The sequence below is a fragment of the Helicoverpa armigera genome, chromosome 15, assembly GCF_030705265.1.
Source record: "Helicoverpa armigera isolate CAAS_96S chromosome 15, ASM3070526v1, whole genome shotgun sequence".
In the NCBI taxonomy this organism is placed as follows: domain Eukaryota; kingdom Metazoa; phylum Arthropoda; class Insecta; order Lepidoptera; family Noctuidae; genus Helicoverpa; species Helicoverpa armigera.
Genome location: NC_087134.1, coordinates 136,182 through 153,476, shown reverse-complemented (window position 1 = coordinate 153,476; position 17,295 = coordinate 136,182). Strand labels below are relative to the sequence as shown.

Genomic DNA, 17,295 nt, shown 5'->3' with positions numbered 1-17,295 from the left:
GTTAGAACATTGTATTATCTGTTAAGAATATATTTTTCATTATTAACAACCTTGTTTATGCACATAGTCAAATACAGATTGGCCAACAAGTCTTGGCCCAAGTGAAGTCAGTCATTTCCTTTTGCAGTTAGTATTTGGCCTCAATTGCCACTGTTAACAAAATAGCTAAATTCAGAGAGACTACAACTTGTCAGTACAATATAAGGCTTCACAGCTCTGTCTGTCATACACTTGTGGTAAGAGTCATCATAATTTTAATGATAAGCACTTGTCTGCAGTCATATTTTGGGTTTCTTGGGCAAGGAGCCGAAGGCAGATATAATGGTTCCCTTAGTTCCTGTGACATTGCTGGTGAGTGGCTGCTGCACCAGGCCGGGCTGTTTGATCGTGGGCTTGTTTGATACATTAGGGGCTGCTTGATCCCATTTAGACTTTCTCTTTTTTTCATCATCACTCTCCGATTTCTTAGCAACTCCTGTGATGAAATCTATTTTAGCTAGTTTCTCTTTTTTCTCCTTCTCCCTTCTGTCCATCTCTAACTTCTGTACTCTGGATAATTCATCATAATAGGATTCTTTTCCCCACTTTAATGGGTCATAGATCTCCGGTGGGTAATTTGTATCTAGTTCATTGATATCACAGAACTGTATTAGCTTTTCGTAAATGCTTGGGTTCCTAAAGTTTTTTTTGTCTTGTATGATCTTATTCATGTCCAAGCCTTCATTTAACATGCGGCTGTAATACTTAGCGATGGTATCTTGGAGCTCCTTGGGACACTTGCCGGGCGGCTCGGGCGGGATGGCGACGCCGTCCTCGCTCTCCTCGGGCTCGGAGCGCGGCACGGCCTCGTCCGTGTCCGTCTCCATGGACAGGCGCCGCATGTCGTCCTGCGTCTCGGGCACGGGCGACAGCGGCTCCTCGTCAGATACCACCGTGTCGTCCACGTATGAAACTAATCTTCTTTTTGGACTAACAGGTGCAGATGCTGGTTTGTTATTATCTTCAATTTTTTTAGGGCTAGTTGGCTCTGAATGAGTTTCCTTTAGTTCTTCCTTTTCAGGTGTCTGATCTTCCATATCTTCTTCACCTTCTGAATCGGTATAGGTTGCAGTTAACGATGCTAAAGCTTGGGAAGCCATTGTTAACACTTAATGCGAAATAACATACAAATAAACTCTAATTATACCACACCAAATCACCGCACCACATACAATCTCAAAATATTGTGTGACAGACACATACACTGGGCTTCGACTTCCTAATGTCAAATTGATTGTCAAAGTTGAAAATTCACAGTCAACTGAATTTACGACAGCGTTCTGATTTAAGGAAACACAACTTTTATATTTGCCCTGGATAAGAATAGTGGGGAATCGAATCTCAATTTGAAAGGGCTCGCTGCAATGCTTTTTTTAATTTGGCAAAGGCACACTTACGAAGTAGGTACAACGCCATCTGTGACCATTGTTGGGAACATTTTTTTTATATCTCAAAAAGAAAACCTCCCATTAAGTTTGAATCACAAAGTGGTACGCAGTGGTACGTAACTAAAAGCTTATACATATTTTAATTCTTATGGTACAAGGAATATCTGCACAGCAGGCCTCTGAAAAAGAAATATGATGATGAAACTGCCATATCTACGAACAACGTGCATACCCTGGAGATAACTGTGCTGTGCACTGACCTATATACTCTTTGCTGACCTCTATCAATGGTGCTGTGGATACCTACCTCAGATATATTACGCACGCGCAGCTAAAGTACAGCTGGTGTATTAGAGTTGTATTATATCGACATCGATGAAGTTTTGTACTAAATTTCATTTTTACTAATCTTATCCAGAGGTACAGGCAGTCTTCTCTGGATTTGTGTTGGATTTCCATATTATAGTTATAAATATTAAAACACGAAAGCTCATTGAAGTAGTATAATAATGTCAGATGTCATTTGAAGCTGAATCTGTCAATTTGTCTATACAGTTTGACGTTTAACTAACGAATGGGGATTGGATTGGTTGGATTAAAGTGGCAATTTTGGTAAATGAATATGGGGGAGTTGTGTTGGAGATTGTGAAAATAGTCACTTGACGTATACTCAAAATATAAAGTGGGAAATGAAACAGTGAGCTCCAATTATAATTTTGTTGGAAGCAAAGCCAGAGAAGTGTCGACATGGCGACGCAGCCTAGTGACTACACGGAGTTTCCGCCCGAGATCATTCTGAAGCCCCTCGCACTGATCGGGTTATCTGGGCTCGATGCTGTGAACAACGCCGTGCATAAAGAGATATGGGATGCATTCTCCAATAACCGTCGCGCCGACCGAACTCCAGTGCGCTTCAAATTACTTAATAATACGTTCGAATTCCCGGTTGTAAAACCAAAACGGAATTCGTATGAATGGTATATTCCAAAAGGTGTCTTAAAGAAGAACTGGATACCCAAGCGAGTATCCCTGATCCCCGCAGTTGTGGTCATATTCTATGATATGGACTGGAATGATCCACAGTGGAATGAAAAAATCATTGAATGTGCGTCTAAAGTGCAATCCATCCGCGCTGCAGTGGAAGGGCACGCGACTCGCGTAGCCGTCGTCGTGATTCAGAGCCGGCTGTCGCCACCTCCCTCTGAGTACATGCTGGGCGCTGAGCGAGCACAGGCCCTCTGCGCCGCCTGTGACATACAGTCCAAGTCCTTGTTTGTGCTCCCACATAGTGATCACCTCATGGGATACATTGTTCGCCTGGAGAATGCCTTCTATGATATTGCTCAAAACTACTACCATCATGAAACAAAAAATATAAAGCAGCATAGAGATCATCTTAATAAAACTACTCATCAGTACCTGTTTGTGCGCCATCAGTTTAAACTGGGCTACCTCAATGAGCTGAAGCAAGACTTGAGCACAGCACACAAGCACTACATGCATGCTTATAACAATTTGTTGGAGACAAGGATTGTAGATACCAATACTCATGAAGTCAGAACTGTTGCTGGCTACATCAATTATAAACTTTGCAAGTTATTGTTTGCTCTCAATTTGCCAAGAGATGCTATAGCCCAGCTCAAATCACACATAGATAGATACAAGAACCGAGTAGGGTCAACAGAACTGTTATTTGAGCATTATGCTTGGATAGCTAGACAGTATAGTGCTTTTGGAGAGTTGTTTGATGAAGCAATCCGTGCAGGACTTCCAGCAATACAGTCTCAGCATCCAGGCTTCTACTATCAACATGCAGCTCAATTTACTGTGAAGAGGAGGCAAGCTATGAGGTCTGTTTGTACTGAGGCCACTGCTTACCCTACACCCCCTGATCCACTGGAAGGCATTGTTGAATTTTATGGTCAACGGCCATGGCGACCAGGTCGTCTTAGTGCAGACCCTCATGACCCACAGAAGGAGCAAGCAGCTGTCCTGGCCCTACAATTTAATGAAAGAATCTTTAATCATTCAACAATGATCATCAGTTTCTTGGGTTGTGCTATCTCACAGTTCAAAACATTCCACTCCCCTCGCATGAGGAAGCAGCTAGTGGTGGAGATGGCTAATGAATACTTCTACTCTGCTGACTATGGCAAGGCACTCACTCTGTTAACTCACATGCTGTGGGATTATAGAAGAGAAAAGTGGTGGTTCTTAGCTTCACATGTTCTGAACCGAGCATTACAATGTGCTTACCTGTCTGGAAAAATACAAGACTATCTTCAGCTGTCAATAGAGGCACTATCTAAGCATATACAGGTGCCAAACAATGATAAGGATAGAATATTTAGAAATATAATGTCTGTTCTTAATTTGAATATACCTGCTGCAGAACCTGATCTGCCTGCTGCTTCTCAACACAAGGCTCTGGAACTGTGGCAGGCTGCCATTGAGAAAGATCCCCTCACAGTTCCTGTTGACATGGCCAATATATCTAGCTTTTTAGAAGTGAAACCCAAGTTTAAGCAGCCAAGGTATAGAATGGATGAAATAATTGATTTAGAAATATATGTCAGACTCTTGTACAGCACAGTCCTTGAAGCAAGAAATGCCTTTGTAGCCATATCTAGTCACACTGAAACTATCGAAATTCCAATCACAGATGAAGGCAACACAACTGTTTCCTTGCAAGGAGGGAAAGTAAAAAGATTTTTATGTCAGTTTAAACCAAATCCTCATGATAGTGGATCTGATCTTCACATTAAAAATGTGTCTTTTGTGCTTGACACAGACAGGAGGCGCAAGATAGTCTTAAACTTCAAAATAGAAGGTAATAAAGTAACAGAGTCTGCTATTCATCCAGAATTATTGCACTTCATTAGGAGCCCCAAGGCTGACTACGAATTTGATTGCATTGTGCCTTTGACAGTAGCATCTATCACATCAAGAGAATGTAAGTTGTCATTACTGGTTACTAATTCAAGTCCAGCACTCCAGGGAGAGTGGTTTCCATCTACATTCACAATAACAAACAATGAAGATAGTGCAGTCTATGATGTTAGAATAATACTATCCTTATTAAGTTCTCCAGACAATCCCAACCCTGATTCAGTAACAGAACTAAGTCTCAAAGAAGGAGAGCCACAAAGCCAACCTCTGAACATACAAGTTGGAACTATTGACGTGTCTGGTAGCCATGTAAATACATTTTATTTAAAAACAAACAGAACTGCAACCACTACTGTTCAAATAAAAGTAACTTACATCATTGATCTTCCTGAAATAACTAAATTGGAATGTACTAAAGATTTCAGTACAAAAATTACAGTTATTAAACCATTTGAGGTTTCTACAAATTTTGTGGCTATGAACTTCAAACCTATTGCAAAATGTTTTGTGGATGACCCATTCATAGTTATGCCACAAATAAAGATACTTAGTCCGTGGGACTTGCTGATAGTGGATACAGAGCTGGAGGTGGTGGAGTGCTTCAGGAACAGTGACGCCGTTAAGCCGGCGTCTTCTATTAGTAACTTAGAAGTTGCTGAAAAAAATGTAGCCAGTGATGCTGTATGTGTTCAGGCAAAGTACAAACCAAAAGACAATCCCACTAGGGTTGGTCTGTATAACATAACTTGGCGACGAAAAACAAATACTAGTCACTGTGTGATGAGCAGCACCGCTTTATCATGTCTTCCCATTGATGAATGCCCTATAGCAATTGAAGTGAATTATCCACAGGTTGTGGAGTTGCTTACTTCGGTTCCTTTGAAATGCACTTTGTTTGGGAAGTGCGCCACTCCCATCAGACTCAGTGTAACTGTAGAAGGGACGGATGCTTACATGTTCTCAGGTTATAAGAAAATATCAGTTACGATCCCACCAAAGGGACGAGTAGAATTGTCATATAATATCCATCCTTTAGTAGCTGGCAACACCACCCCTCCAAGGTTAAAAGCTACCATTATCGGTGATGCAGCAAATCAGGAAGTTGTGAGCGAAATGTTTGATAAAATCTTTCCTCAAAATATATTTGTTATGCCTAAGTACAATAAATGAATATAATGTTATTCCCTCAGTTTTAATTCAAATTGTAAATATTAATGAACAAAATGTATAAGTTATGTAGTTACCTTGTAATATTATATTTAAATAATACATTCAGTTACTTGTTTCTTTTGTTATTAATTTTCGTAAAGAAAAAGCTAGATTTATTTATTTATTTAAGGACAACCAACAAAGCATACACCAGATTTATCTGCAACCATAACCTTTAATAAAGGTTTTCATTGATCATCAGAAGCTAGCATCTTTAAAATGTGTTGAATCTTTTGATAATTGGAATATTTCATTTGGGGCAATTTTTGGGTAAATTCGATTTTTGGATGATGGCAGAGTGATTTCGAATTAAAATATTGGAGTGATTCCCTACTGTACAGAAACACAAATATCTTGAAATTATATTTATTTCACTATTAATCTTTACGCAATTCAAATTTCTCCTCTTGGATGCCACTTGCAGTAATAATCAATATGTAAATGCAGTCTCCAGTATAAATGTCACGCTCAGCAGCGCTGATGAACACATCCTTCAGTAAGGCTAAAGCCTTCTCTTTAGGTATGGGGGCTTCTGTAACGTTCTGCATGTTCTTAAGCCCTATCTGGTTGTCAAGCAGGGGCTGCAGCTGAGCACCCGCTGAGCCACCAGCGCGGTAGTTGGAGCGTTCACAATGGCCGATAGGGTCGTAGCTGTACACGCAGCCTTTTCCGTCAGCATCCAGACCAGCCAACACATTAGACACATAATATGGGAAGAACCGCTTATAGTAGAGCATCGTGGAAAGCATCTGAGCCACGGCAGGAGTCGACATAGACTTGTTATGCTCGTGTTCATACATCTGCATTCTGGCAGAGAGCAGTCTGGTGAGAGTCAGCGTGTCGCACCAGCAGCCGGTCGCGCCCAATACAGTTTTGTCGGACAGCTTAAACAATTTCTTTTGTTCCCTTGTGTAGATCGAGAATCCCGTACTAAGACGTGTATCAGCACCAATTACTGCAAAATCATCACCGGCAATAGCAACGATGCTTCCTCCGTTGTCAGCGTACGGCTCGAAGCGAACTTGTTTAGCGCCAGGAACAGCATATTCAGGAAAATTTCCGCCAACACTCAGCATTTTGATATTTGTCAATAATGATTTTAAACAACTTTATGAAATAATTTACAATAAACAGCCAGTCAGCGTCCGACGAATGACATGCACAAATTCAGAATCAGATTTGTGCAACACAATCAAGCTGTCATTTTTAATAGGTATAGCAGATAGCTGACACTGTTGACAGTATGGTGTCCTTTTCGGTCCCTTGGCAAAAAGAGAGAAGATTTATGTTTAAATGCTTAATAACCAATAGGGATAGACTGAAACACATTGCCATTTTTTGTAAACTAGTGTTATCACTTGAAAAAATGAAAATGCTGTCGGATCGCTCCATGCCAGTGGTTCCCAAACTTATTTTGTCTAATGCCCACTTTGAGAATAAATATTTTTTTAGCGCCCCCATTTTTTAGGGCTCCGTACCCAAGGGGTAAAACGGGACCCTATTGTTTTCGCTCCTCTGTCCGTCCGTGCGTCCGTCTGTCTGTCACCAGGCTTCATCCATTCCATTTCCAGGCTGTCCATTTCATGAACCGTGATAGTTAGAGAGTTGAAATTTTTACAGATGATATATTCAGTGCCGGTTTTAACTCTACCAGCGCCCTGGTCAAGATTTCTATGGCAGCCTCCAACTGCAATTCAAATCCATACGAAAAACAGGACAAATGTAGTTACCGAATGCGTGAGCGAAGCGAGCGCGAATTTTTTTTATAGTTAACAAGTCAAAGCAAAAATTACGTAAAATCGTACATAAGTTATTGCTGGTTGGTGAATGCAAAAAACAGGGAACATAGCTTCTGATTGCGCGAGCGAAGCGAGCGTGAAAATTTTGGTTCTATTTTAGAACTCAAAACAAAAATTAATTAAAATGTAGCCCAAACGTACATAACTCTTTATTGGTGTTGGCGCCTATGTATTAAAATTTTGGGACTTAAAGTAGTACCGTAAATAAGAAAGACATAAAAGTAGTGTTTGTTCGAGAATTTCAAATTTAACGCGGAATTAAACACACATTAAAAGAAACCCTGACTGGATCGACAGTCAGCTGTATGTGTTTGTTTCTTCGGCGCTCCAACTTTCCGAGTTTGAGCAATCTTTTAATTCATATTAGTTAATGTTCACAAGTTGTTGTTCAGAGTAAATAAAATTACAAATGACCCCCCAGGCCTCTACACAACGCCCCCATTTTCTTTCTGGGTCTCTTACCGCCCCCCTTGAGATCTGCAGCGCCCACAAGGGGGCGTTATCGCCCACTTTGGGAAAGACTGCTCCATGCCATCATGCATTGCAATATTATGTCTTCGATTGAGCGTTCCCTGTGTTGCTATGCATAGCGCATCTGTCTTCGCGGTGAAGCTGTCCACAGCCTCGGGCACCATGGTATCTCGTGCTGGACGCATTGCACGGCATGCCAGCATTAACGATAATCTGTTGGCCAGATGGTATGACGTTGTTTCCATGGTAGATGAATAGAATAACCTTGTAGGAAATAATAGTTTTGTGCCGTTTGAGGTCGAGACGCTCGGATCATGGGGCTCGAGATCCAAGGAAATAGCAAAAAGACTTGTTGGCGCTTCACGGGGCAAAAAATTTGCATTGCCATACAACATGGCAATACAGCCAGACTTCTAGGCACAGTTAAGTTGGGTAGTGATGTGGGGAAATACTTCGACGCCCAATAGAAGGTTTTCTTTTTGCGAATGAGGGTTTTTCTTTTTCAACTTTTCCTAGTTGATGCCTAGCTGGCCCTGATCTTGGTATATTACTGGAAGGAATTGAGCGTTATATCTTATGAACGTCATATAATTTTGAGGTCGAATAAGGAGAAAAGAGTCAGATTGTAATCCAGAAATCGAGCTACCTATATATAATTTTTCTTAGGAACGTTTTTTTAATTAAAACTCCCATTGAACAACAGCCAAAACAAAATACGTAAAAAAGAGAAGCCTCGTCCGTGACGTTCGTACCGTTTTACAAACCATAATAGGTATCTATACTAATATTATAAAGCTGAAGAGTTTGTTTGTTTGTTTGAACGCGCTAATCTCAGGAACTACTGGTCCGATTTGAACAATTCTTTTGGTGTTAGATAGCCCATTTATCGAGGAAGGCTATAGGCTACTTTTTATCCCGGTACGGAAAGTAGTTTCCACGGGATGCGGGTGAAACCGCTGGCAGAAGCTAGTGAATTAATAACTGTTAAATAAGTTGAGTATACAAAAATAAAAATCAACTAAGTTCTGTATTTACACACGGATAAGTTAATTTTATACATCTGTTCAATGTACGTTGATAAGCAATACATATATTTTTGTTTGAACATCATTTTAACAAGTTAGTTTATATTTTTTTTGTATGTAGAAAACTTTTCAAGAACTTTTCAAAACACAATTCAATTCAATGGCAAATAAATTGAATTGAATCGTGTTTTGAAATATTTTTTTCGCCGTCAAAAACTGTCTATATGTATTTGGAAAAAAAAGCTAATTCAGGGGAAGTCGTGGTGGCCTAGTGGGTAATGGACCAAGCTTTCAAGCGAGGGCGCAGGCTCGATCCCAGGTCAGGCAAGTACCAATGCAACTTTTCTAAGTTTGTATGTACTTTCTAAGCATGTCTTAGACACCATTGACTGTGTTTCAGATGGCACGTTAAACTGTAGGTCCCGGCTGCCATTGAACATCCTTGGCAGTCGTTACGGGTACTCAGAAGCCAGTAAGTCAGACACCAGTCTAACTGAGGGGTATTGGGGTGCCCGGGTAACTGGGCAGTTGCTTCGTGTAAAGCACTGGTACTCAGCTGAATCCGGTTAGACTGGAAGCCGACGCCAACATTGGGGTTGGGAAAAAGGCTCGGAGGATGATGCATGCTAATTCAGCTGTTGTCATCGTGCGTCTTATGCAACTTGATTCAAGAATGTCAGATCCCTGGACAAATTCTTTTCAGAATCTCTCGGGACATTCGGATAATAATCTGACTAACTTATTTTCTTCTATTATTCCATTTTTATTCAATATTTTAAATTGTTGACGACAAGTACGTTTCGTTATACCTACGACCTCAAAATTATATTATTAAGACGTTGCCGTTGATAAGATATGAGCATAATGCTCCCTATGCGCTCCCTATCCCTTCCAGTAACGTACCAAGATCAGCGCCATCTAGGCATCAGCTAGGACAAGATGAAAAAGAAAATCTCTCATTGATGTTCTTTGTATACCTACGTTTTATTTTTATTTTAGAAGCTTAATTTGGATCTTTCTGAAACTAACTAACTAAGAAAGATTTCAGATTTTAAAACTCAAAAATCCTTGTCTGAGCGTTTAAGACATGACGTGTACTTTACGTGTCAAAATCTTTTTGACAATAAAGGATTGTCAGTTAATAGGAATCTTTGACACTTCTCGTTCGCTCATCTGTGTGAATAAAACATTTTCTTAAAGCATTTGTACTGCAAAATGTCTTCTTTAACGACAGTTATACCCAAATTATACCAGGAATACTCAACTAAAACACCCAAAAAGCTTAAGATCATCGATGCATACTTATTGTATATATTTCTGACAGCGGTGATTCAGTTTGTGTATTGCTGCCTTGTCGGCACTTTTCCCTTTAATTCGTTTTTGAGTGGTTTTATTTCAACTGTCAGTTCCTTCGTTCTTGGAGGTAATTTTTTTATTAAACAGAATGTTTTGAGATCAATCTTCGCAGCTATCACAATTATTCTTTTCAATTCTTTTCATACACAATGAAAAGAACTAACCTAATTCAACAATAAAAATTTCAGTGTTCACTAGATATTTTTTCCCCATGTAATTATGAATAGTAATAGCATCTTTTTGATTGCAGTATGTCTACGCCTGCAAGTTAACCCCGAGAACAAGAGTGAGTTCCAGGGCCTGAGTGCAGAGCGAGGCTTTGCAGACTTCATATTTGCACATCTTGTGTTGCACATTGTTGTCATTAATTTCATAGGATAATTCATTTGTACTCCATTTATATATACTTAATAAGAAAATCTCCAAATAAATTCTTAAATCAAATGTTCTGCAAGTTTCTATTTGGTATGTTTTTCTAATAAACAAGTTGGTCATTGACACCCAGTTGGATACCCAACAGGATAACTGTACAGCTGTGATGAGATACACCAACCCATACATGTATTCTATTGCAAACTTCTTTAAACGGGTGTACTACACCAAATCGAATGACAAACACTATAAATCGAAATTCTAAATACTCGAACATTCATAATATCTAATGGTTATTAAATCGAACATTCAATACATCGCGCAGTCAATACATCGAGTGTTCAAAATATTGAATGTTCATTTAATTGAGCATTAAATGCATCACATATTCATCCTGTCGAAAAATCTATATTTTTTATGAATACAGGAAAAACTAAAAATTTATGATCAATTTATAAATTTTAATGTAGTTTTTATTATTTATCATTTTTTCAATCGCATTATCATCCCTTTTGCCTCTTTTTTGTTAAAGTAGATCTTCCCAATCCCGCGTTTGCCTTTTCAATTGAGACATTATTTTAAAATGTACATTTAAAAGATAAGCATTAAAGATTAAAATGTGATTTATTAGTAAATTTTGAGTTTTTTTTGTATTCATAAAAAATATTGATTTTTCGATAGGATAAATATGCGATGCATTTAACGCTCGATCAAATGAACACTCGATGTATTGACTGCGCGATGTATTGAATGTTGGATTTAATACCCATTCCATATTATGAATGTTTGAGTATTTAGAATTTCGATTTATAGTGGTCGATCAATTGATATTTGATTATTTGTCATTCGATTTGGCATAGTACACCCTCTTTAAACATATATTAAACTTACTGTTTAGAGTTTGCTGTCTCACATTTGTGATACTAAGATGAAGAGTTTGTTAGCTTGAATGCGCTAATCTCAGGAACTGGACCAATTTGTAAAGTTAAATGTGTTAAATGGACAGTTTATTAAGAAACACTAGGTAAATTTTTATCCAGGTGTGCTATGCAGTCCACGGGATGTGGGTTAAAAGGTCCTTTTATGCAAATATTTGTCATAAAAAATGATAAACCAAATTATTTGTAATATTATTTTATTTTGACTAGTCATGAATAAATTTTCATCATTATTGTAAATGTGTCAGCAGTAACCTAAAGCTGTGGCTTTATCAACAACTAAAAACAATTATTTTATCATAACTAAGTACTTGTGTCTCTTGTGTGGGGTGGTGGCATTTTAGTGGCTTGTGTAGTCGATTCCATGTTTGAATTATTTTTAGTACTATCATAGTTAAGTCAGTTTGCCACTTATTTACATAATTTACTCAGTTACTATTATATCACATTTTAATAAATATTGGTTTATAGTGAGACAACGAGTAATCAATAAACCGAGTATAAAAATCATAAAAAAAATTTGGTATTTTTTTTTTAAGCAATTGTAATTACACAGTTCTTTGTGTTACAAAGTAGCAACTCGGCGAAATTCTTAAACTATTATATTACTATATAGATGCGAGACACAAATTATTATATCTAAGAGACATGTTACTTTGAGAACTGTCTTTATTCACAGTGAGCAGTGACCAGTGTGGACTCTGTTATTAGGATTGTTTAATAACATATCCGTATATTTGTCACTTTCCAGTGCTCACTATAAATACGCCTCGTTTAACTTGAATTAATGACGTTATAAAAATACATACTAAATTGAAAACATATAATTACAATTAAAGGGAGATCAAACTGGTATTAGTTAATAATTTACAAGTTCGTGTACAATTTAATGGTCGACTACAAACTATGGACGATCATATTTTTATATATTTTTTTATTAATTAGAAAAATACATTCTCAAAGATAAAATAGAAAAATAAATCGGCGCGACAAGCGTCTAATAATAAGGCCATTCGACGGATCGTCCGCCGGTTTAACTAAAATATTGAAACGACTTTACAGCTAGGCTCGTCGATGTAAGAGGACATACTAATTTATACACTAATTAAAATATCACAAAGGATGAAATATTTACATTAAATCAATAGTTATGGCTACACACTAAAAGTAAAGAGTCGGGTCGTCACACATTACGTCATCGGGATCAGCCTCGGTTCAGCTGGGCGGCGGGCGCTCGGCGGCGCGCTGCAGGTAGCGGCGGCGCGCGCCCGCCAGCAGCTGCTCCTTGCGGCGCCGCAGCAGCGCCTCGCGCTCCGCCGCCCGCGGCGAGAAGCGCGCGGCGGGCGCGGGCGGCGGCGCGGGGCGCGGCAGGCGGCCCTCCAGGATGTTGTCGAGCGTGAGGTCGGCGGAGCGCGTGCGCGCCAGGTCGGCGGCCAGCGCGGCGCGCGAGTGCTGCGGGAACACCAGCTGCAGCTGCGCCGCCGCCGCCTCCAGCTGCGCGCCCGCCAGCGCCGCCTCGCCCGGCACGCGCGTCACCTCCACCGAGAAGCTCGGCAGCCACGACACGTACCGCGACCCTGTGTATGCATTACCAGTCGGACATTTCTTTTCACTACTATAGCTAATTAATGGTCGACTTTCATTTGGCACTATGAAGAATGACTGGAAAACAACTCTACACAATATGTACATCGCATCCCACATATGTACCAATATCTTGAGAAGTCTGAAGCTAGCCGTAGGTAGTATAATATGTACGTGGAAGATCATCACTGCATCTACAGGAACTTCTTTAATGAAGAGGAGATATTTTTTGTTTGTTTGTTCCCTAGAGGCACCAAAATTAAATGTTTAAAATGCTTAAATGTTTTTAAAAAATATATTTCACTGTTAGGAAGCTACATTATCCCTGAGTAAAATGGACCATTTTTCCGTTCAAGCAAGGAAAGGCAATTTCAAGGAGCAAAGGCAAGCCCAAGGACCGCTGGATTGATGAAATTCAGAAGATTGGATGGTGAAAGAAATGAAACCAAACAAAAAACCGAAAAAAAATGGAAAAGCTGGAGGAGGCCTATACCCAGAGCGAGACCATGCATACACACACTAATTTGGATTTCATTCAGTTTTTGTTTTATGTGCATAATTTCCATGCAAGTTGCATGGAAATAAAGGCCTATTATTAAATTATTAAATACCTATTATTATTATACATGTATGTCTCTCCCAGACCTCGGGACTATAGAGGCCTGGATTTTTGGGAGGCGACCGTGGGGCCGAAGCCAACACGCTGAAGCCCTTTTGACACAACTTTAATGAAATGGTGACACAAAACCGACGATTATCCCCGTATACACTATAGCAATGTACCCAAGGACAATCCCCGGTTCTGTGCTAAACTATTGCTAACTATGGATGAAACTAACGGGTGATTTTTTAAGAGGTATAGGATTTGATTTTCAAAAAAAGCACAAAAAACTTGAAAAATTTGATGAAATCTTTATTGGAATCGATGGAACGATCAATATAATTTAATGTTTGAAGATGATTTCATGCAAATGCTGGCCGCGGCTCCGGTTTAGAGGGCCCATTTGCAAGGCCCAATTTCGGCACTTTCTCCAACATATCAGCCGGTATATTACGAATAAATGCTTCAATATTGGCTCCCAGTACGTCAATCGTTGCTGGCTCCACAAGAAATAGTCCAAAGGCGTTAGATCACACGATCTAGGCGGCCAATTGACGAGCCCAAAACGTGAGTTAAACTGTTCACCGAAGCCTGCTCTCAATTAGGCCATTGTTTCGCGTGCCGTATGGCATGTGGCACCGTCTTGTTGGTACCACATGTCAGGCATGTCTTTTTGGGCAAAAAAAATCGCCAATCATCACACGGTAACGCCCGCCATTCACAGTAACGTTTCGGCCATTGTCGTCTTTGATAGTAAAATTCAATAATTTGCAAGCGTTGTTCGTTCGTAAGTTGATTCATGGTTAAATTATAGACCATACTGAACAAGTTTCACAATGACACAAGACACGATTCACGCGTGATCTACCAAAAACAGTGTTGCCAAAAAGATACCAGCTAAAAAATCACCCTTTACTTGGACTATAATTGTGATGGGATCCTAATGGACTAGGAATGGGGAAACTACGAAAACTATGGCACCTGCCGATGACAATGTATTAAAATACATGTAGAAATGGCAGGTGGAGACTCGCCACCTCACTCACTGGGCCCCCGGGAATCAGTCGCTAAATTGAACAAGAGGGCAACAGGTGCATGAGTGGCTGAAGGGTGAAGATACCTCGGCGGACTTTAAACGCAGATCACGCGCTCCCTGTGGGTCCAGCATCCACCAGCCCACTCGCCACTTACCACGAGGCACCTGGGTAGGCTGCTCGGAGGGTTCCGAGCAGGGCTGCTAACCCTAGCGACTCTATTCTGGTCGGCCAATGAAGGCAAGCCAAGAGGCGGGAGACCTATCCCCCGTCATGGTTCACTCCGGCAGGCCGGAGATGGGGGACAGTATACTCTCCCTGGAGCACTCGGTATATATAGCCCCGCGAGGTCGCTACTCCCCGTCATCCGCCTCAGATGCCCTGCGGGCTGCGGGGTTATTATACATATCATTAACATAGGCCATATTTTAACCGGGTACCTGCAGTAGGTAGTTCCCACGGGACGCGAGTGAAATCATTGGAAAAGTCATTCTTGAAAAGATGTACATATAAGTACTGCATTATTTATCATTCCTGACTGTAGGTAATTATACAGAAGCCTATTACGTATTGTTACTACTACTTGCCACTTGTTTCGGCTGTATACAAATGCCTAATCTAATGATTTGTTTGAGTAAATTGTAATATATACAAACAGGTATAAATATGTACAAAATAAGTCTGAAATAAAGAATTTGATTTGAATAGAGTAAAGTGTTTAGTGGACAGACGGGTGTACCTAGAGAGGAGAGGCGCGAGAGGCGGTCGCGGCCGGCGCTGACCTGAGGGGCTCCAGCGCCGGCGCAGCAGCAGCAGCGCGGCGCACAGCGCGGCCAGCAGCGCGGCGCACACGGCCAGGCGCCGGCGCATCCACGCGGGCTCCACGGGGCGCCAGGCGAGCGCCTCCCGTGCCTCACTTCATCTCTCACGGGAATTTTGTTTCATGTCAACTACTGCTATGACAAACGTCACTCATCTCCAACATATTGTTGTTCTTTGGAAACGTCTTTGTATTGACCAAAGAGTTTAATTACGTGCACTAAGCACTTTTTAGCTACATTATAAATTACTTCGAGAGACGTCCTCAAAGAACCTGGATAAAATATAGCCTATGTTCACTGAGGATAATGTAGCTTCCCAATGTGTAACATTTTTCAAATCGGACAAGTAGTTTCAAACAAACAATGAAATATCGTCTTTATAATATCACTGTAGATAATAGATATATCTAGATCTCCGTGACTGCATATTTAATGGTATTGCGTGAGGCATTTTTGATCCATAGGCATAGATATATATGTACTACCTAGTATTAGATAGACTTTTCCTAACAAATATTTTGTGTCATTGAGTGCGATTTTGACATAACTTCAGGGGCCCGATTCTCCTAAATTAATAATGTCAAAATTGAATAGAAATTGAATCGCAATAGCTATTTAACCTTATCGGGCATTCTGCTACTATTATAAGACGTATTCCAACGGTATTCGATTGGTTTGCCATTTTGCCTTTTTGGTGATTTTGGTCTATAAGGTAGTTTGCTCTACAATCATATTGTAATCGTAAGGGCGTATTCAGATGACACGCGCCGATCACGCACAGCACCCGTGCACGCGTTCTGCCCGCCTTAAACCCGCACACGCGCTGCATCCGCCTCGCACACGCCTCGCCAACATAAACTACTAGTGACTGGACTACTTCGTTCACTAGGCATAGTGGCTTCCAGGTATCACAACGGGTACGCGGCTCGGGTGCAGAGCGCGGGCAGGGCGAGTGCAGGGTCGGCGCGGGGCGTGCGCGTGTAGACCTCGATAAATGCAATTTGAGATCTATTGATGCATTATAAGGCTCAAATTCTTATTTAACAAATTTCAATGCGAGTTGGACGCGGGTGGCGTGCGCGTGTCGTGTGAACGCGCCCTAAATTATTTGCTGACAAAATGATTCATTATTAAATGACAAAAAAGGATAAAAACGTTTATTTCAAAGAAAAAATAGCGGAATGCCACATACGCTTCACTCGTAATTGAGTCGTCAGTCGGATGTGAATCGTATGTAGCGGAATCGTGCCCCAGGTTGGAAGTGCACTGAGCAGCGTAATTAATTTGACAACTCGAATCGTAAATCTGGACATAAACAACAATTCAGTAGTAGTCTAATTTTTCTATGTAATACTAGCTTCTGCCCGCGACTTCGTACGCGGATCCTGTCCCTTATGCCAGCGACTACGGGGTCAGCAAAATCCAAGATCTGAATAGTCGCAATAGACATGACCGACCATAGGGATAAAAGTAGTGATTCTAATTAGTCCGCATTTAAGTTGTGTGTGGCAAAAATATTACACGTATTATTACGTAAAAAAACATTAAATATATGACAAAGTCGTGGTGACTTAGTGGAATTCGTAGTGGTTTAGTGGGTATAGAACTAATCTCTCAAGTATGAGCGTGCGTCGTTGATTCCAGGTCTGGCAAGTGCCTGCCAATGCAACTTTTCTAAGTGAGTATGTACTTTCTACGTATATTTTGGATACCAATGACCGTTATTTAGAGGGAATGTTAAACTGTAGGTTCCGACTGTCATTGAACAT

At 40.5% G+C, this 17,295-nt stretch overlaps 5 protein-coding genes across 5 annotated transcripts in view; 2 read left to right on the top strand and 3 right to left on the bottom strand.

The window, feature by feature from the left end:
• Positions 1–5: 5 nt before the first annotated feature.
• Positions 6–1,293, bottom strand: LOC110376294 (SAP30-binding protein). The gene has a single exon (XM_021334716.3). The coding sequence runs from the start codon at positions 1,137–1,139 to the stop codon at positions 279–281; it is 861 nt and encodes a 286-aa protein (XP_021190391.2). The 5' UTR covers positions 1,140–1,293; the 3' UTR covers positions 6–278.
• A 646-nt stretch (positions 1,294–1,939) lies between these two features.
• Gry (gryzun) lies at positions 1,940–5,601 on the top strand. Its single transcript, XM_021334704.3, has one exon. The coding sequence runs from the start codon at positions 2,175–2,177 to the stop codon at positions 5,484–5,486; it is 3,312 nt and encodes a 1,103-aa protein (XP_021190379.2). The 5' UTR covers positions 1,940–2,174; the 3' UTR covers positions 5,487–5,601.
• Positions 5,602–5,877: 276 nt separating this feature from the next.
• LOC110376295 (proteasome subunit beta type-1) lies at positions 5,878–6,772 on the bottom strand. Its single transcript, XM_021334718.3, has one exon. The coding sequence runs from the start codon at positions 6,599–6,601 to the stop codon at positions 5,903–5,905; it is 699 nt and encodes a 232-aa protein (XP_021190393.1). The 5' UTR covers positions 6,602–6,772; the 3' UTR covers positions 5,878–5,902.
• Positions 6,773–9,948: 3,176 nt separating this feature from the next.
• Positions 9,949–10,620, top strand: Dad1 (Defender against apoptotic cell death 1). The gene is made up of 2 exons (XM_021334719.3): positions 9,949–10,243; positions 10,427–10,620. The coding sequence occupies exons 1-2, from the start codon at positions 10,036–10,038 to the stop codon at positions 10,555–10,557; spliced, it is 339 nt and encodes a 112-aa protein (XP_021190394.1). The 5' UTR covers positions 9,949–10,035; the 3' UTR covers positions 10,558–10,620.
• Positions 10,621–11,666: 1,046 nt separating this feature from the next.
• Positions 11,667–17,295, bottom strand: part of LOC110376309 (E3 ubiquitin-protein ligase AMFR) — a 29,193-nt gene continuing 23,564 nt past the window's right edge. The window contains exon 8 of the mRNA XM_049845421.2: positions 11,667–13,063. Coding sequence (XP_049701378.1) covers positions 12,702–13,063 — 362 coding nt within the window. The 3' untranslated portion in view covers positions 11,667–12,701. The remainder of the gene's footprint in view (positions 13,064–17,295) is intronic.